We start from the raw sequence: 20,298 nt of genomic DNA on the forward strand, positions 1-20,298 counted from the left end.
CAGGAGGGTCGGTAACCAGAGGACACAGATTTAAGGTAAAAGAGCCAGAGGGGGGAGATGAGGAGAATTTTTTTTACGCAGCGAGTTGTGATGATCTGGAATGCGCTGCCTGAAAGGGCGGTGGAAGCAGATTCAATAATAACTTTCAAAAGGGAATCGGATATATGCTAAACGGGAAAATAATTTGCAGGGCTATGAGGAAGCAGCAGGGGGGCGGTTGTGGGACTAATTGGAGAGCTCTTTCAAAGAGCCGGCAGAGGCACGATGGGCCGAATGGCCTCCTCCTGTGCTTGTTAAGGTTCTACGATTCGCTATAACCCCATACATCGGGGCCCGTGAACCCTGCATCATCTCACTCCGCCCTCGTCCTCCTCCCAGCGGCTGGCTGCGAACTTGTTCTCGAAGGTACGTGGTCAACCTGATCTCACGGCCGGGGAGGTCGTGCGACGCTGGGCGGGAGGAGAGGGAGAAACCTCTCGAGGGATGGAATTTCTCCTCCTCAAACGGTGAGAGACACATAAAACGAGCCGGGGATTTAAACAGCTATTTCCCATTAACACACGGTCCCCGTTAGCTTTCTGATCATCCTGTCTCATTTGATTTGCGTGTCTGTCTTGCACTTGGTTTATCAAACTGGTGACTGCTTGAATGCAAACACACACACACACACACACACACACACAGAGGGGCCCGCTAGGATAGACAGTCTGTCAGCCTACGAGTCTGTATTACCTGTCAGGGTGTGTGGGAGGCGGGTGGCATGCAGTGATGGCACAGATTTAAAGCAACTGGCAAATGAACCAGAGGTATTGCTGCAGTTATATAAGGTATTGGTGAGACCGCACCTGGAATACTGCATACAGTTTTGGTGTCCATACTTAAGAAAAGACATACTTGCTCTCGAGGCAGTACAAAGAAGGTTCACTCGGTTAATCCCAGGGATGAGGGGGCGGACATATGAGGAGAGGTTGAGTAGATTGGGACTCTACTCATTGGAGTTCAGAAGAATGAGAGGCGATCTTATTGAAACATATAAGATTGTGAAGGGGCTTGATCGGGTGGATGCGGTAAGGATGTTCCCAAGGATGGGTGAAACTAGAACTAGGGGGCATAATCTTAGAATGAGGGGCTGCTCTTTCAAAACTGAGATGAGGAGAAACTTCTTCACTCAGAGGGTAGTAGGTCTGTGGAATTTGCTGCCCCAGGAAGCTGTGGAAGCTACATCATTAAATAAATTTAAAACAGAAATAGACAGTTTCCTAGAAGTAAAGGGAATTAGGGGTTACGGGGAGCGGGCAGGAAATTGGACATGAATTTAGATTTGAGCTGAGGATCAGGTCAGCCATGATCTTATTGAATGGCGGAGCAGGCTCGAGGGGCCGATTGGCCTACTCCTGCTCCTATTTCTTATGTGGGAGAGATGAAAAGATCTGTTCTTTTTTTAACGCAGCGAGTTGTTCTGATCTGGAACGCGCTGCCTGAAAGGGCGGTGGAAGCAGTAACTTTCAAAAGGGAATTGGATTAAGGGGAAATTTGCAGGGCGGCGGGGAAGGAGGGACTAATTGGATAGCTCTTCCAAAGAGCTGGCACAGGCACGATGGGCCGAGTGGCTTCCTCCGGGAATGTATTGAGTGGGGTAGAGGAAGTGAAGGACGTAATTGCTCTGGAGAGAGCGCAGAGAAGATTTACAAGAATGTTGCCCGGGCTTGAAAATTGCAGCGACGAGGAGAGATTGGATAGGCTGGGGTTGTTTTCCTTGGAGCAGAGGAGGCTGAGGGGGGACTTGATTGAGGTGTACAAAATTATGAGGGGCCCAGATAGAGCAGACAGGAAGTACCTGTTTCCCCTAGCGGAGAGTTCAAGAACTAGAGGACATAGATTTAAGCTGATTGGCGGAAGGATTAGAGGGGACATGAGGAAAAACTTTTTTTACCCAGAGGGCGGTGGGTGTATGGAATTCGCTGGCCGAATTGGTGGTCGAGGCAGGGACCCTCGACTCTTTTAAAAAGTACCTGGACCTGCACCTAAAGTGCTGTTAGCTGCAGGGCTACGGACCGGGTGCTGGAAGGTGGGATTGGAATGGTTGTTCGTCGAGCTGGCGCGGACAGGATGGGCCGAGTGGCTGTATCTTTTCGATGTTCCCTTCCTTGTTTTCAAATCCCTCCATGGCTCTCGCACCCCTCCCTATCCCTGTCACCTCCTCCAGCCCCTACAACCCTCCGAGATCTCTGCGCTCCTCCAATTCGGGCCTCTTGCGCATCCCTGATTTTAATCGCTCCATCATTGGCGGCCGTGCCTTCAGCTGCCTGGGTCCTAAGCTCTGGAATTCCCTCTCTAAACCTCTCCGCCTCTCTCTCCTCCTTTAAGACGCTCCTTAAAACCTACCTCTTTGACCAAGCTTTTGGTCGCCTGTCCTAATATCTCCTCATGTGGCTCGGTGTCAAATTTTGTTTGATAATCGCTCCTGTGGAATGCTTTGGGGATGTTTTACTACGTTAAAGGCGCTATATAAATGCAGGTTGGTGTTGAACAATCGAATGAAGTATTGGATTTACGTTCTTTGCTGCTGGCCCATGAAATGTTGGGGGAAATTTCAACTTTTGATTCATCAGCTGAGGGAGGGCGGTCGGTGATAATTAGTCGGAGGTCTGCTTGCCTTTGCTTGACTGGAAGCCAGGGAACTTCACAGGGTCTGAAGATGATGTTGAGGACTCCCAGGGCCACTCCCTCCCGACTGTACACCACTGTGCCCCCATCTCCGATGGGTCCGTCCAGCCGGTGGGGCAGGACATACCCGTGGGCGGTGTTTTCGAGGAACGTTGGCTGAGCGATACGGAAGAAGGAGGCCATTCGGCCCATCGTGCCTGTGCCGGCTTTTGGAACGACTCTCCAATTAGTCCCCGTTGCCCTGCAAACTTTTCCCCTTCAAGAATTGATCCAATTCCCCTTCGAAAGTTACTATTGAATCTGCTTCCACCGCCCTTTCAGGCAGCGCATTCCAGATCATAACAACTCGCTGCGTTAAAAAAAAATCTCCTCATCCCCCCGTCTCTGGTTCTTTCGCCAATTATCTTAAATCTGTGTCCTCTGGTTACCGATTCTCCTGCCACAGTTTCTCCTTATTTACTCTATCAAAAGCCCTTCAGGTTCAGTTAAACGTAGATAATGAAAGCTGCTGAAATTCACACAAACCAGGAGATTTCAGAGCTAAAAAATTGCTTTGAGCCTTGGAGTGACTGACTGACAGAGAGGGCAGGTCGCCTCATAAAATCCCCACGATTAATGTCAGTGCTCAGACGGCGGAGCTGACTTGCCGCTTTCACTGGCCTTTGTCAGTCCTGCCCTGCATCAGCCAAATCCGCCGATGATTTTCAAAATAAATAAATGAAATTCTGGGACGCTCATGACAAGGCAATGACCTGGAATTATTAACACATAATATAGTTCAGACGCAGCCACCTGACGGATGTGTGGGGAATCTTATTCCGAAGGTGAATGCTTTGTAGCATCGCTGTCTGCCCCGAGGAAGGCTTTATTTGTGTTTGGTGCGGGCTATTGGCTGTATAACGCTCAGTGCCTGCTGCACATTCCCCCGTATTTATAGTGAGAGGGAGTTTTGGAAGAGACAGCTTCACATCTGTGAATAGCTGACACTTTTTTTTAATGTATTCGTTCATGGGATGTGGGCGTCGCTGGCGAGGCCGGCATTTATTGCCCATCCCTAACTGCCCTTGAGAAGGTGGTGGTGAGCCGCCTTCTTGAACCGCTGCAGTCCGTGTGGTGACGGTTCTCCCACAGTGCTGTTAGGAAGGGAGTTCCAGGATTTTGACCCAGCGACGATGAGGGAACGGCCGATATATTTCCAAGTTGGGATGGTGTGTGACTTGGAGGGGAACGTGCAGGTGGTGTTGTTCCCATGTGCCTGCTGCTCTTGTCCTTCTAGGTGGGAGAGGTCGCGGGTTTGGGAGGTGCTGTCGAAGAAGCCTTGGCGAGTTGCTGCAGTGCATCCTGTGGATGGTACACACTGCAGCCATTGTGCGCCGGTGGTGAAGGGAGTGAATGTTTAGGGTGGTGGACGGGGTAGCAATCAAGCGGGCTGCTTTATCTTGGATGGTGTCGAGCTTCTTGAGTGTTGTTGGAGCTGCACTCATCCAAGCAAGTGGAGAGTATTCCATCACACTCCTGACTTGTGCCTTGTAGATGGTGGAAAGGCTTTGGGGAGTCAGGAGGTGAGTCACTCGACGCAGAATACCCAGCCTCTGACCTGCTCTCGTAGCCACAGTATTTATATGGCTGGTCCAGTTAAGTTTCTGGTCAATGGTGACCCCCAGGCTGTTGATGGTGGGGGATTCGGCGATGGTAATGCCGTTGAATGTCAAGGGGAGGTGGTTAGACTTCCACTGACATCTCTGCTCAAAATAAAATTGCAATTAAAAGGAGCATTTCGAAAGCACAGCTCATTCGCGATAAAGACGGGGCTCCCGGTTCTGGTGAGAAGTTTTTATTTTGAGCAGTGAAATTCCAGAGGGAGAGGGAACCCTGGGCTGCTTACTTTCAGTGCAAAACACCAGCCCAATCCTCGTCAGTCCACGATCACATGGGGCTACAGGGCCTGTGAGGAGAGGCTGAGTAGAATGGGCCTACACTCTTTGGAATTGAGAAGAATGAGAGATAATCTCATTGAAACATATAAGATTGTGAGGGGGCTTGACAGGGTAGATGCTGAGAGGTTGTTTCCCCTGGCTGGCGAGTCTAGAACTAGGGGACATAGTCTCAGGATAAGGGGTCGGACATTCAAGACTGAGATGAGGAGGAATTTCTTCACTCAGAGGGTTGTGAATCTTTGGAATTCTCTACCCCAGAGGGCTGTGGATGCTCAGTCGTTGAGTATATTCAAGGCTGAGATTGATAGATTTTTGGACTCCAGGGGAAGTTACTTTCATGCCAGACTGGGGCAGACTTCATGGACCAGCTGCGGCCTGTTTTCGTAGGTTGGGTCTCTACTCATTGGAGTTTAGAAGAATGAGAGGAGATCTTATTGAAACATACAAGATTCTGAGGGGACTCGATAGGGTAGATGCTGAGAGGATGTTACCCCTCATGGGGGAATCTGAAACTAGGGGGCATAGTCTCAGAATAAGGGGTCGCTCGTTTAAGACGGAAATGAGGAGGAAGTTCTTCTCCCAGAGGGTTGTGAATCTTTGGAATTCTTTACCCCAAAAAGCTGTCACTGAATACATTCAAGGCTGAGTTGGACAAACTTTTGATCAGCGAGGGAGTCAAAGGATATGGGGAAAGGGCGGGAAAGTGGAGTTGAGGTAAAAATCAGATCAGCCATGATCTCATTGAATGGAGCAGCAGGCTCGAGGGGCCGAATGGCCTATTCCTGCTCCTATCTCTTATGGTCTTATATTCAAGGCTGAGATCGATAGATTTTTGGATTCTAAGGGAATCAGGGGATATGGGGATCGGGCGGGAAAGTGGAGTTGAGGCCGAAGACCAGCCATGATCTGATTGAATGGCGGAGCAGGCTTGAGGGGCCGAATGGCCTACTCCTGCTCCTATTTCTCATGTTCTTATGTGACAGCCTCTACCGTCCATCATGATAGCCCCAAGCACCAATCCCTCTCACTCATCCATTTATCCTGACCTCCCCTAAATCGTCACCACACGGCCTGCCCCCACTGCCTCTCGGATAGTCCATTTCAGCCACTCGCCATCCTGGGTGGAAACCAGTTCTGTTGCCCCCTTTCTCATCTTAGCTCGAGCTCCTGGTTTTAGAGTGTTGACCAGGGGCTGCAGAAACTACTGCGTTTATTCCGAACTGCTGGCACACACAGGCAAAAGCAACTTTTGAACTGAAGTAACCTGAGTTCAGTCGCTGGCCTGAGCTGGCTGGAACCGGTTTGAATTAGCTAAGTTTCATGAAAGACAAAGGAGATGTGATAAGACACAAGTCCTTATTTAGAAAAGGAGTAATGAGGTAATGCTACCTAAGTCCTTGGGACAGAGTCAATGAGGAGAAGACACGGACTAGGCGAGCAAGCCTAAACCAATGGGAGAGAGAGAGAGACAGCACAGCTTGAAGAGATAAGATTCGGAACAAGAATGAAGAATCTGGGGCGTGGAGCCAGAGCGAAGACTCCGGAGACCAACCATCGCGGAAGTGGAAGAACCTACGTCAGGGACGTAGAGACGACGTCGAGAGAGAGAGAGAGAGAGAAAACGGAACGCCTGGCCAGCGTCAGCTCTCCTTTTCGGGTATTAGCCTTTATATTCTGTGACCACTCAGGGAGTGTCAGAGAAACCTAGTGGGTGTGCGTTTAGATCCTAGTTTGGGTATAAAACTGTATAACCTGGTGCAAACCGCATGTCTATATCTAACCAGACGTATAAGCTATATGTATATGATCTAACGACGTGAATAGAGCGAATTGAGAGTTAAGAGAGAATTGACTCTTCTCCTCTTTGTACTAAGCCAATAACTGTAACCGGTGGCCTCCGGTCAACAAGAGTTTAGTTCTTGAACATGCCAACAGGGTTCGATTTATCTCGGCCCTCAAGAATGGTGAATAACCTCACCTCTGAGCCTACTGTTCTCCACAGCGACCAACCCTTCACCATCTCATCATAAGCCACAATTTATACAGCGCCTTTAACGCAGTAAAACGTCCCGAGGCGCTCCGCAGGAGCGATTATCAGACAAAATTTGACACCGAGCCACGTAAGGAGACATTGGGGCCTGTGTAAGAGTGGTTTTCTTGTACTATACTGTATTCGCTGCACACGATGCGGTCTCCTTTACGTTGGGGAGGCCAAACACAGGTTGGGCGATCGCTTTGCTGAACACCTCCGCTCAGTCCGCAAACGTGACCCTGACCTTCCGGTCGCTCGCCATTTTAATTCCCTGTCCCACTCTGACCTCCCTGTCCTCGGCCTCCTACACTGTTCCAATAAAGCTCCACAGAAGCTCGAGGAACTGCATCTCATCTCCCAATTAGGCATTTTACAACCAACACTGATTTCAATAACTTCAGATCACAACCACTGCTCCTATTTTTTCGGACAGTAGGTGCTGGTAGTGATTCTGCTGTTGGCATTTATAGCTCCTCTTGACCCATCTTTTGTTTCTTTACTTGTCTCTTTAGCACCCTCCTTGCCTTGCATCCCTTTTGTCATTTAATCACTCCCCCCCATCGCAGACCTCCCCTTTCGTTCTTTCCTCCCCCTCCCCCTGGCTCTGTACTTGCTGATAAAGTGTTAACTCTTTAACTTCTACCAGTTCTGGGCAAAGGTCTTCGACCTGAAACATTAACTCTTGTTTCTATCTCCACAGACGCCGCCTCGCTTGTCGAGTATCTCCAGCATTTTCGGTTTTTATGAAAGAGATATTACGACAGGTTGGTCAAAGATGTAGGTTTTAAGGAGTATCTAAAAGGGGAAGAGAGAGGTAGAGAGGAGGAGAGGTTTAGGGAGGGAATTCCAAAAGCTTTTTTTAAAGTGTAGGCACTGTTGTGATGTTGGAAACATGGCAGCCAATTTGCGCACAGCAAGATCCCACAAACATCAATGAGATAATGACCAGATAACCTGTTTTTTAGTGATGTTGGTTGAAGGATAAATATTGGCCCCAGGACACCGGGGAGAACTCCCCTGCTCTTCACGGGTTAAGTTACGAGGAGAGATTACACAAATTGGGGTTGTATTCTCGAGAGTTTCGAAGGTTAAGGGGTGATCTGATGGAAGTTTATAAGATATTAAGGGGAACAGATAGGGTGGATAGAGAGAAACTATTTCCGCTGGTTGGGGATTCTAGGAGTAGGGGGCACAGTCTAAAAATTAGAGGCAGACCTTTCAGGAGTGAGAATAGAAAACATTTCTACACACAAAGGATGGTAGAAGTTTGGAACTCTCTTCCGCAAACGGCAATTGATACGAGCTCAATTGCTAAATTTAAATCTGAGATAGATAGCTTTTTGGCAACCAAAGGTATTAAGGGATATGGGCCAAAGGCAGGTATATGGAGTTAGATCACAGATCAGCCATGATCTTATCAAATGGCGGAGCAGGCACGAGGGGCTGAATGGCCTACTCCTGTTCCTATGTTCTTCCAATAGTGGCTGCGGGATCTTTTACGTCCACCTGAGAGGGGCAGACGGGGCCTCGGTTTAACGTCTCCTCCGAAAGACGGCACCTCCGACAGTGCAGCGCTCCCTCAGTACTGGCAGTGGGAGTGTCGGCCTGGATTATGGGGCTCAAGTCTCTGGAGTGGGGCTCGAACCCATGACCTCCTGACCTCAGAGCGGGGGGAGAGAGACCCACCGGGCCACAGTTGATACTAAGAGAGTGCGATAAAATATAAACCACACAAGAGTAAATTGGTTATTATGCACTCGCTGTAAATATTTTCTACTTGTTACTCTGCGTAATATACCAGAGTTACCCATTCAACAGTTAAACGAGCAGAGCTCAGGCTGTGTATGCCCAAATTGGGAAAACCATTCAACCAGTTAATGATGTGATTTGCTGCACTGACATTTCCCTGAAGGTGTTGGCCTCGGCCGATTTGCGGCCCCCACGGGCTCCAGGCGGCCCCCACTATCTCACCCGAGTGTGAAGCTGCAAGCGAGGGTCGGCGGGATATTCGACTGTGGAGGGCGGGAGAGCTGAGCCCCGGTCTTGACCACACCTGAGCTCCGCGCGCGCGTGTGCCAGCCCAGAGGTGGGCTAGTGTTCACCTGCAGCTGTCCCACTGGCCCCAGAGAGGGGGTACGGTTATCTGTCCCGCTGGCCCCAGAGAGGGGGTACACCTCTCTGTCCCGCTGGCCCCAGACAGGGGGTGCAGCGGTCCCGAAACTGGGGGGGCAATCCATTGAAAAGAGAAGCAACTTAATTCCTGCCCCCATCTCGGGCCCGATTGTGCTGACGCACTGTACACCCCACAGAATGGAGCTGGGAGGGGGAGAACTCTGGTCCCACAGTCAACATTACGTTTCATTGTTTTCACATGATTTCAAGCAGCCTGTCTAACTGACAAAACGCTGCTTTAGATTCAGACTGGGAGCTGCGTTCCTCGCGGTGATATAAATATTAATCAGCTGAGCTGCTGCTTCTCTGTACCATTCCCCATCACAATCCTGCTCCATTTACTGACACCTCCCATGCGTATAGAGGCAATGGCCCCGGTTAGCGACAATGTGTTCCAGCAGTTCCGACGCCCGGGCTAGGATCGGCAGGAAGAATCCACTGATTTCCTTTCTCCGGGAAGACGTTCCTCTCCTCCCCCTTTCTCGATAGGATCCGACATTGGCGGGCAGGAAAAGGCCAGCGGGTCCATCAAGCCCACCCCACACTCAGAGCATCCTGACTAAAGGCTTCCTCCCTCGTCTCCCACTCCCTCCCTCACCTCCCACCCACCCCTGCCACGTCATCTCCCGGGAGAGGCCAATAAAGGAGAAAATACCCTGGAAATGGAATTACATCGAATTTACAGCACAGAAACAGGCCATTCGGCCCAACTGGTCCATGCCGGCATTTATTCTCCACACGAGCCTCCTCCCTCCCTACTTCGTCTCACCCTATCAGCATATCCTATCCCTTTCTCCCTCATGTGTTTATCTAGCTTCCCCTTAAATGTATCTATGATATTCGCCTCAACTGCTCCTTGTGGGAGCGAGTTCCACATTCTCACCACTCTCTGGGGAAAGAAGTTTCTCCTGAATTCCCGATTGGATTTATTAGTGACTATCTTATCTTGGTAGCCCCCTAGTTCTGGTCTCTCCCCTGCAAGTGTAAACATCTCCTCTACGTCTACCCTATCGAACCCCTTCACAATCTTAAAGACCTCAATCAGGTCACCCCTCAGCCTTCTCTTATCTACATCGCAACAGTGACTACACCTCAAAAACTTCATTGGCTGTCAAGCTTTGGGAGGTCCTGCAGTCCCGAAAGGCGCTATATAAATGCAAGCTCTTTCTTCTTATAAATTGAGTGACAGTCGAAAACAGTAGGAGTTTGAAATCTCAGGGCAGCAACCAGTACTGGTCAGCTTGACGTCCGTGGGAGAAACGTGAAAGGCCGTGGAATTGAAACCATTTACAAAGGGCTAGTCTGGTCCTTCGAGTTGTCACCCGTTTATAATTTTGTCCACTCGAGGAGTTAGGTCGACTGTATCTGTAGAACTACATTATATGATTGCTACTAATGTACTTGTTCACCCTTTGGAATATAAACTGATCAGGAAAGACTGAACAGGCTGGGGCTCTTTTCTCCAGAAACGGGATGACCTGATAAGAGGTCTTTAAGATTAGGAAGGGGTTCGATAGGGTAGATGTAGAGAAGATGTTTCCACTTGTGGGGGAGACCAGAACTAGGGGCCATAATCATCGAATGGTTACAGCACAGAAGGAGGCCATTCAGCCCATCGAGCCCGTGTCGGCTCTTTGTAAGAGCAATCCAGTTGGTCCCATTCCCCCGCTTTCTCCCCGTAGCCCTGAAAATTTTTTCCTTTTGAAAGTTATTATTGAATCTGCTTCCACCGCCCTTTCAGGCAGCGCATTCCAGATCATCACAACTCGCTGCGTAAAAAAGGTTTCCCTCGTGTCGCCTTTGGTTCTTTTGCCAATCACCTTAAACCTGTGTCCTCTGGTTCTCAACCAATGGGAACAGTTTCTCATTATTTACTTCCAAATAAGAACATAAGAAGTAGGAGCAGGAGTAGGCCAATCGGCCCCTCGAGCCTGCTCCGCCATTCAATAAGATCATGGCTGATCTGATCCTAACCTCAAATCTAAATTCATGTCCAATTTCCTGCCCGCTCCCCGTAACCCCTAATTCCCTTTACTTCTAGGGAAATATAAATATAAGATAGTCACCAATAAATCCAATGGGGAATCCAGGAGAAACTTCTTCACCCAGAGAGTGGTGAGAATGTGGGAGTCGCTCCCACAAGGAGTAGTTGAGGCGAATAGCATAGATTTAAGGGGATACTGGATATGTAAATGTGGGAGGGAGGAATAGAAAGGGAAGCTGATATGATTAGTTGAAGTAAGTTCGGAGAAGGCTCCTGTGGTGCATAGACCAGTTGGGGTGAATGGCCTGTTTCTGTGCTGTAAATTCACTCGCGATTTTAAACTTAAAATAAGATTCGATGCGATGTTCTGCCACTTTCGAAGGCTGGAATATCATCACCTCACACACCATCCTGACTTGGGGCGTGAAATTGCTGGGTCAATATCCCGGAATTCCCTCCCATTGCATGCGCAGCGCGTCAGCGCAAGGGCTGCAGCAGCTTAAGCACTAAGGATGGGCGATCAGGGCGGCCTCGCAAAGAACAAAATTCGAATAACGCACCTTTGACAAGAGCTCTTGTACATTCGAAGCGCGCAGGAAATGAACCCCCCCTCCCTCCCTCGCACCCCAAATTTAATAGCCATCGAGGTTTTAGTCCAAATGAAAAAGGCAGGAACCACTTCTCTGAACCCAGGGATGGCAATGTGTCTGATTTGTTTTAATATATCAGCGTTCTTCATGAAGTTGGTTGCACATAGTGAACAGGTGATAAATTTTTCATACTAACTTTCCTAATTGCTCTGTTGATGTATGTGTCTCGCTGAGAAAACACAGTTTAAATAATACAACAAAGCTATCAATCAGCACTCTGTTCCCCGCCATGCAAGTGCTCAAGCATGTCAACCAGCAAGTGTTGACAGGGAGGGAGAAACCAGCTGCTGGGGGCTGGGAGAGAGACACTAGCTGGCTTCTGCCGCTCGGGGGGGCATTTTGAGGGCGTTTCGCGCCCCTCCCCCCCACCTCTTCGTGTGTCCGCTCAGGCAGGTTATTTGACGACGTACGGCATCACACCCGCGCGTGTCAGCCGTGGCTCACTCTCGCCTCTGAGTCAGAAGGTCGTGGGTTCGAGCCCCCGCTCCAGAGACTCGAGCCCCACAATCCAGGCCGACACTCCCAGTGCCGGTACCGAGGGAGTGCCGCACTGTCGGAGGTGCCGTCTTTCGGATGAGACGTTAAACCGAGGCCCCGTCTGCCCCTCTCGGGTGGATGTAAAAGATCCCACGGCCACTATTGGAAGAAGAGCAGGGGGTCCTAGACCAATATTTATCCCTCAACCAACATCATTAAAACAGATGGTCTGGTCATTATCTCATCGCTGTTTGTGGGATCTTGCTGTGCGCAGATTGGCTGCTGCGTTTCCTACATTACAACAGTGACTACACTTCAAAAAGTACTTCGTTGGCTGTGCAGCACTTTGGGACGTCCTGAGGCTGTGAAAGGCGCTATATAAATGCAAATCTTTCTTTCTTTGAGCTGGAATGAGGGTAAAGAGTGAGCTGCAGTTTTAAAAAGACAAGAAATCATTTGGAGTTATGAAACTATTTTACGGCACAGGTTACCATGCCTCCCACTGCCCCTCCCCCCTGGTTACCATGACTCCCACTGCCCCGCCCCCCCGTTACCATGCCTCCCACTGCCCCTCCCCCCTGGTTACCATGACTCCCACTGCCCCGCCCCCCGTTACCATGACTCCCACTGCCCCCCCCCCCCCCCCCCGGGTTAACATGACTCCCACTGCCCCTCCCCCCTGGTTACCATGACTCCCACTGCCCCGCCCCCCGTTACCATGACTCCCACTGCCCCTCCCCCGGGTTAACATGACTCCCACTGCCCCGCCCCCCCGTTACCATGACTCCCACTGCCCCTCCCCCGGGTTAACATGACTCCCACTGCCCCGCCCCCCGTTACCATGACTCCCACTGCCCCCCCCCCCCGGGTTAACATGACTCCCACTGCCCCGCTCCCCGTTACCATGACTCCCACTGCCCCCCCTGGTTACCACGAATACCACTGCCCCGCCCCCTGGTTATCATGACTCTCACTGCCCCGCCCCCTGGTTACCATGACTCTCACTGCCCCGCCCCCTGGTTACCATGACTCTCACTGCCCCGCCCCCTGGTTACCATGACTCCCACTGCTCCTCCCCCCTGGTTACCATGACTATCACTGCCCCGCCCCTGGTTACCATGACTACCACTGCCCCGCCTCCTGGTCACCATGACTCCCACTGCCCCTCCCCCGAGTTAACATGACTCTCACTGCTCCTCCCCTTGGTTACCATGACTCCCACTGCTCCTCCCCCTTGGTTACCATGACTCCCACTGCCCCTCCCCTCTGGTTACCATGACTACTACTGCCCCTCCCCCCCCCCTGGTTGCTATGCCTCGGTCGTCGACAATGTTCCTGGACCAAACTCTGAAACTGGGCTGAGACTGGCTTCACTTCACGACAATTAGATGTGGCGGCCTTAAAGGGACACCGCTCCACCTTAGCAACAGAATAATACACTGCGAATTGCGTGGTATTTCCTGTCTGTTCTCCTTCCTTCCTCGCTCCCTCGCTCCCTCCCTCCTTCCTTTCTTCCTCTCTCAGGAAGGGACCCATGAATCCCGCCCTCCAGTGAGGACATCGCCACCCACGGACGTGGGCGTCTTGGCCGTGACACCTGGCCCCCCCCCCCCCCTCCCTGAGGGAAACATCACCCTCTCCCCACTAAATGGGTGATTGATTGCGAGAGGATTGACTACGGTCAATGAGCCAACAGTACAAATGGATTTGAGAAGGATACAGCACTGAAGGAGGCCGATCGGCCCATCGTGCCTGTGTCGGCCCTTTGAGAGAGCTGTCCCATTAGCCCCACTCCCCCCGCCCCTGCTCTTTCCCCGCAGCCCTGCAAATTTTTTCCTTTTCAAGTATTTCTCCAACTCCCTTTTGAAAGTTATTATTGAATCTGCTTCCACCGCCCTTTCAGGCAGCGCATTCCAGATCGTCACAACTCGCTGCGTAAAAAAAATTCTCCTCATCTCCCCGCTCTGGTTCTTTTGCCAATTATCGTAAATCTGCGTCCTCTGGTTACCGACCCTCCTGCCGCTGGAAACAGGTACGGTGAGGAGGAAGTGAAAGTGGGTCTGCTTACCAAAGATGATGTATTCCCCCACGGTTACACGTTCCGAAAACAAGTAAGGTTAGTGCTATTTTTTTTTTGGCGGAGCAGCAGGAGCTGAGGCGGGGAGGGGGGGTGGGGTGGGATTAAGGGTTCCCCTGACTCCCACTGAGCGGTCGTCCAACTCACCTTGATGCTGAGGATGTGGGTGCCGGCCTTGACCAGCTCGTCGGCCAGCCTGAGGTAGTAGTCCAGCGAGTACTTGGTCCTTTCGGGATCGGAGACGTCCCCGGTGTAGGAGATAGCGGCCTCCACCACTCCGCCGGCACTGCCCGCAGCCTCCATGCCCAGGATCATGTTCGGCAGGTAGTTGAGGGAGTCGAACACTCGGAAGATGTCCATCCCGTTCTCCTTCGCCACTTCGCAGAACCTAACCGGCACAAGCAGCACAGGCGTTAGATCCCACTCTCATGTTCTGCTCTTAGGCTCTTACTGTCCAATTTCTGTCTCTTTACGGTTGTTTTTTTGTTGAGTAAACTTGTGTTGGCAATCCCTGAAAGTTACATCGAATTTACAGAGCAGAAAACAGGCCATTCGGCCCAACTGCTCCATGCTGGTGTTTACGCTCCACACGAGCCTCCTCCCTCCCTACTTCATCTCACCCTATCAGCCTATCCTTCTATTCCTTTCTCCCTCATGTGTTTATCCAACTTCCCCTTAAATGTATCTATTCTATTCGCCTCAACCACTCCTTGTGGGAGCGAGTTCCACATTCTCACCACTCTCTGGGTAAAGATGTTTCTCCTGAATTCCCTATTGGATTTATTAGTGACTATCTTATATTTATGGCCCTCTAGTTCTGGTCTCCCCCACCAGTGGAAACATCTTCTCTACGTCTACCCTATTGAACCCTTTCATAATCTTAAAGACCTCTATCAGGTCACCCCTCAGCCTTCTCTTTTCGAGAGAAAAGAGCCCCAGCCTGCTCAATCTTTCCTGATTGGTATAACCCAACTGGAGACATTTTCTCCTCTGTTCGAAGTGCTGACTCTTGCTATGTCACCCAAGCAGCCATTCTCCACCTGCGAGACCAGATAGGGCACTTTGACGGGCAATTCCACTGCGGGGGCATCACAGCCAAGTCTGACCCTGTCCATGGCTCACTGGGTCTCTCTCTCGCTCTCTCTCGCTTCTAAGTCAGAAGGTCATGAGTTCGAGCCCCACTCCAGAGACTTGAGCCCCATAATCCAGGCCGACACTCCCGGTGCCAGTACTGAAGGAGTGCTGCATTGTCGGAGGTGCCGTCTTTCGGATGAGACGTTAAACCGAGGGCCCCGTCTGCCCCTCTCGGGCCACTATTGGAAGAAGAGCAGGGGGAGTTCTCCCCGATGTCCTGGAATATTAATCCCTCAACCAATATCATTAAAACAGATGACCTGATCATTATCACATTGCTGTTTGTGGGATCTTGCTGTGGGCAAATTTCCTACATTACAACAGTGACTACACTTCAAAAGCAAGTGGGACGTTTGCAAAGCGAGTGAGATGAGATGTGCTATATTAATAGAATAGAATCATAGAAGTTTACAACATGGAAACAGGCCCTTCGGCCCAACATGTCCGTGTCGCCCAGTTTATACCACTAAGCTAGTCCCAATTGCCTGCACTTGGTCCATATCCCTCTATACCCATCTTACCCATGTAACTGTCCAAATGCTTTTTAAAAGACAAAATTGTACCCACCTCTACTACTGCCTCTGGCAGCTCGTTCCAGACACTCACCACCCTTTGAGTGAAAAAATTGCCCCTCTGGACCCTTTTGTATCTCTCCCCTCTCACCTTAAATCTATGCCCCCTCGTTATAGACTCCCCTACCTTTTGGGAAAAGATTTTGACTATCTACCTTATCTATGCCCCTCATTATTTTATAGACTTCTATAAGATCACCCCTAAACCTCCTACTCTCCAGGGAAAAAAGTCTCAGTCTATCCAACCTCTCCCTATAAGTCAAACCATCAAGTCCCGGTAGCATCCTAGTAAATCTTTTCTGCACTCTTTCTAGTTTAATAATATCCTTTCTATAATAGGGTGACCAGAACTGTACACAGTACTCCAAGTGTGGCCTTACTAATGTCTTGTACAACTTCAACAAGACATCCCAACTCCTGTATTCAATGTTCTGACCAATGAAACCAAGCATGCTGAATGCCTTCTTCACCACCCTATCCACCTGTGACTCCACTTTCAAGGAGCTATGAACCTGTACTCCTACACACACACACACACATATACACTGTCTAGTGATCAGGAGCTACTTCCACACTTTAACTCTCCCAATCCGGAGAACTGAGGCCAATCATAGTGTCGGGACTATTATTCCTCCTCCCGATCCCTGGGAATTCAACCAGGACTTTCTCATTTCTTTACAATCTGACCAGGCAGCACAGATACCAGGTAACTACATAAAATTATCCTTATATAAAACGATGGACTGAGTACAGTCTCGGCCCACACTCCAGACAGACTGAGTACAGACCCCGGGCCCAGACACCAGACAGGGTGAGTACAGTCTCGGCCCACACACCAGACAGGGTGAGTACAGACTGGGCCCACACTCCAGACAGACTGAGTACAGACCGGGCCCAGACACCAGACAGGCTGAGTACAGTCTCGGCCCAGACTCCAGACAGACTGAGTACAGTCAGGGCCCAAACTCCAGATAGACTGAGTATAGACCGGGCCCAGACTCCAGACAGAATGAGTACAGACTGGGCTCACACTCCAGACAGACTGAGTACAGACCGGGCCCAGACTCCAGACAGACTGAGTACAGACTGAGCCCACACTCCAGACAGGCTGAGTACAGACTGGGCTCACATTCCAGACAGACTGAGTACAGTCAGGACCCACACTCCAGACAGACTGAGTACAGTCAGGACCCACACTCCAGACAGACTGAGTACAGTCAGGGCCCAGACTCCAGACAGACTGAGTACAGACTGGGCCCACACTCCAGACAGACTGAGTACAGACTGGGCTCACATTCCAGACAGACTGAGTACAGACTGGGCCCACACTCCAGACAGACTGAGTACAGACTGGGCTCACATTCCAGACAGACTGAGTACAGACTGGGCCCCCACTCCAGACAGGGTGAGTGTGAGGGCCTTGTAGTAAGAGGGCTGGAAGTTGATATTTTGTGATGTCCCTCACAATGATATGGCACTGTAGATGGAATGAGAGGGTTCCTGCCTCTCCTGCAGTCGGGAGGAGCAGAGACTCTGAAAATCCTGTGTGTTTATCGGTAGTATGTTGTCCTGGTTCATCCCGCGCCCTCCTGAATAACAACTTCTGTTTGTTTTCTTGAACTGAAGAGATAAGAATTTCCTCCAAATGAACAACTCCCATATATACAGTGTCTTTAATGTAGTAAAACGTCCCAAGGCTCTTCACAGGAGCGTAAATCAAACAAAATTTGACACCGAGCCACATAAGGAGATATTAGGACAGGTGACCAAAAGCTTGGTCAAAGAGGTAGGTTTTAAGGAGCGTCTTAAAGGAGGAGAGAGAGGCGGAGAGGTTTAGGGAGGGAATTCCAGAGCTTCGGGCCCAGGCAGCTGAAGGCACGGCCGCCAATGGTGGAGCGATGGAAATCGGGGATGCGCAAGAGGCCAGAATTGGAGGAGCGCAGAGATCTCAGAGGGCTGTAGGGCTGGAGGAGGTTACAGAGATAGGGAGGGGGGGCGAGGGATTTGAAAACAACAATGAGAATTTTAAAATCGAGGCGTTCCCGGACCGGGAGCCAATGTAGGTCAGCGAGCACAGGGGGTGATGGGTGAACGGGACTCGGTGCGAGTTAGGATACGGGAGGGCAGCAGAGTTTTGGATGAGCTGGAGTTGATGGAATCAATTGTGGGAGGGAGATGCTGGCTGACTGAACCGACCTCTCACCGAGTCAGCTCCTGATTGCGAATTGGTCCCAGCGGCAGATGGATTTGGAGTTTCTACAATTAAAGCTCATCATGTGCAGCCAGCATTTGGAATAAAGAGCTTGTGAGAATATCACAGTGGTTCCATTCACTTCTAATTTGCGTGTAACTGGGATTAACAAGACTTAAGAGGCTCTCAACTGAGGTCAAATTCCAAGGATGAAAATATCCGCTCTGATTTACTCGGCCCATTTATTCCAGGGCAGGGAAAACTCACCAGAACCTTGTTTAGAGAATTAAGTACTGAGGGAAACTATCCTCATTTCGAAAGGCAAGAGAGGGACCATTGAGGTGAAGGAATTGATTGACTAGAAACAGCACAAGGCAAAGTCTCCTCCTCCCCCCAGCTCATCACCCAGTCAGGAGTTCGCAGGGATACAAGGTGCCCAGAGTGTTCCTGGTGCCCAGTGTGTTACTGGTGCCCTGTGTGTTACTGGTGCCCAGAGTGTTCCTGGTGCCCTGTGTATTACTGGTGTCCAGTGTGTTCCTGGTGTCCAGTGTGTTGCTGGTGCCCAGAGTGTTACTGGTGCCCTGTGTGTTACTGGTGCCCAGAGTGTTCCTGGTGCCCTGTGTGTTACTGGTGCCCAGAGTGTTCCTGGTGCCCAGTGTGTTACTGGTGCCCAGTGTGTTACTGGTGCCCAGAGTGTTCCTGGTGCCCAGTGTGATCCTGGTGCCCAGTGTGTTACTGGTGCCGAGTGTGTTACTGGTGCCCAGAGTGTTACTAGTGCCCAGTGTGTTACTGGTGCCCAGAGTGTTACTGGTGCCCAGTGTGATCCTGGTGTCCAATGTGTTACTGGTGCCCAGTGTGATCCTGGTGCCCAGTGTGTTACTGGTGCCCAGTGTGATCCTGGTGCCCAGTGTGTTACTGGTGTCCAGTGTGTTACTGGTGTCCAGTGTGTTCCTGGTGCCCAGTGTGTTACTGGTGCCCAGTGTGTTACTGGTGTCCAGTGTGTTACTGGTGTCCAGTGTGTTCCTGATGCCCAGTGTGTTACTGGTGCCCAGTGTGTTACTGGTGTCCAGTGTGTTACTGGTGTCCAGTGTGTTCCTGGTGCCCAGTGTGTTACTGGTGTCCAGTGTGTTGCTGGTGCCCAGAGTGTTACTGGTGCCCAGAGTGTTCCTGGTGCCCAGTGTGTTACTGGTGCCCAGTGTGTTACTGGTGCCCAGTGTGTTACTGGTGTCCAGTGTGTTACTCGTGTCCAGTGTGTTGCTGGTGCCCAGAGTGTTACTGGTGCCCAGAGTGTTCCTGGTGCCCAGTGTGTTACTGGTGCCCAGTGTGTTACTGGTGTCCAGTGTGTTACTGGTGTCCAGTGTGTTCCTGGTGCCCAGTGTGTTACTGGTGTCCAGTGTGTTGCTGGTGCCCAGAGTGTTACTGGTGCCCAGAGTGTTCCTGGTGCCCAGTGTGTTCCTGGTGCCCAGAGTGTTACTGGTGCCCAGAGTGTTCCTGGTGCCCAGTGTGTTCCTGGTGCCCAGAGTGTTACTGGTGTCCAGTGTCTTCCTGGTGCCCAGAGTGTTCCTGGTGCCCAGTGTGTTCCTGGTACTCAAAGTGTTGCAGATGCCCAGTGCGTTACTGGTGCCCTGTGTGTTACTGGTGCCCAGTGTGTTGCTGATGCCCAGTGCGTTACTGGTGCCCTGTGTGTTACTGGTGCCTAGTGTGTTCCTGGTGCCCAGTGTGTTACTGGTGCCCCGTGTGTTACTGGTGCCCAGTGTGTTCCTGGTGCCCTGTGTGTTACTGGTGCCCAGTGTGTTCCTGGTGCCCTGTGTGTTACTGGTGCCCAGTGTGATCCCGGTGTCCAGTGTGTTGCTGGTGCCCAGTGTGTTAAGAGTGTTACTGGTGCCCAGTGTATTACTGGTGCCCAGTGTGATCCTGGTGCCCAGTGTGTTGCTGGTGCCCAGAGTGTTCCTGGTGCCCAGTGTGTTATTGGTGCCCAGTGTGTTACTGGTGTCCAGTGTGTTACTGGTGTCCAGTGTGTTCCTGGTGCCCAGTGTGTTACTGGTGTCCAGTGTGTTGCTGGTGCCCAGAGTGTTACTGGTGCCCAGAGTGTTCCTGGTGCCCAGTGTGTTCCTGGTGCCCAGAGTGTTACTGGTGCCCAGAGTGTTCCTGGTTCCCAGTGTGTTCCTGGTGCCCAGAGTGTTACTGGTGTCCAGTGTCTTCCTGGTGCCCAGAGTGTTCCTGGTGCCCAGTGTGTTCCTGGTGTCCAGTGTCTTCCTGGTGCCCAGTGTGTTCCTGGTACTCAAAGTGTTGCTGATGCCCAGTGCGTTACTGGTGCCCTGTGTGTTACTGGTGCCCTGTGTGTTACTGGTGCCCAGTATGATCCTAGTGCCTAGTGTGTTCCTGGTGTCCTGTGTGTTACTGGT

At 51.0% G+C, this 20,298-nt stretch overlaps 1 protein-coding gene across 3 annotated transcripts in view; it reads right to left on the reverse strand.

The window, feature by feature from the left end:
- The window catches only part of LOC137306496 (pyruvate carboxylase, mitochondrial-like), a 1,155,436-nt gene that overhangs the window by 126,138 nt on the left and 1,009,000 nt on the right, over positions 1-20,298 (reverse strand). For all 3 annotated transcript variants that reach the window (XM_067975757.1, XM_067975758.1, XM_067975759.1), the window contains one exon: positions 14,144-14,384. In XM_067975757.1, the coding sequence (XP_067831858.1) occupies positions 14,144-14,384 (241 nt within the window). The remainder of the gene's footprint in view (positions 1-14,143; positions 14,385-20,298) is intronic.

Source organism: Heptranchias perlo, chromosome 43 (genome assembly GCF_035084215.1).
Source record: "Heptranchias perlo isolate sHepPer1 chromosome 43, sHepPer1.hap1, whole genome shotgun sequence".
Lineage (NCBI taxonomy): Eukaryota > Metazoa > Chordata > Chondrichthyes > Hexanchiformes > Hexanchidae > Heptranchias > Heptranchias perlo.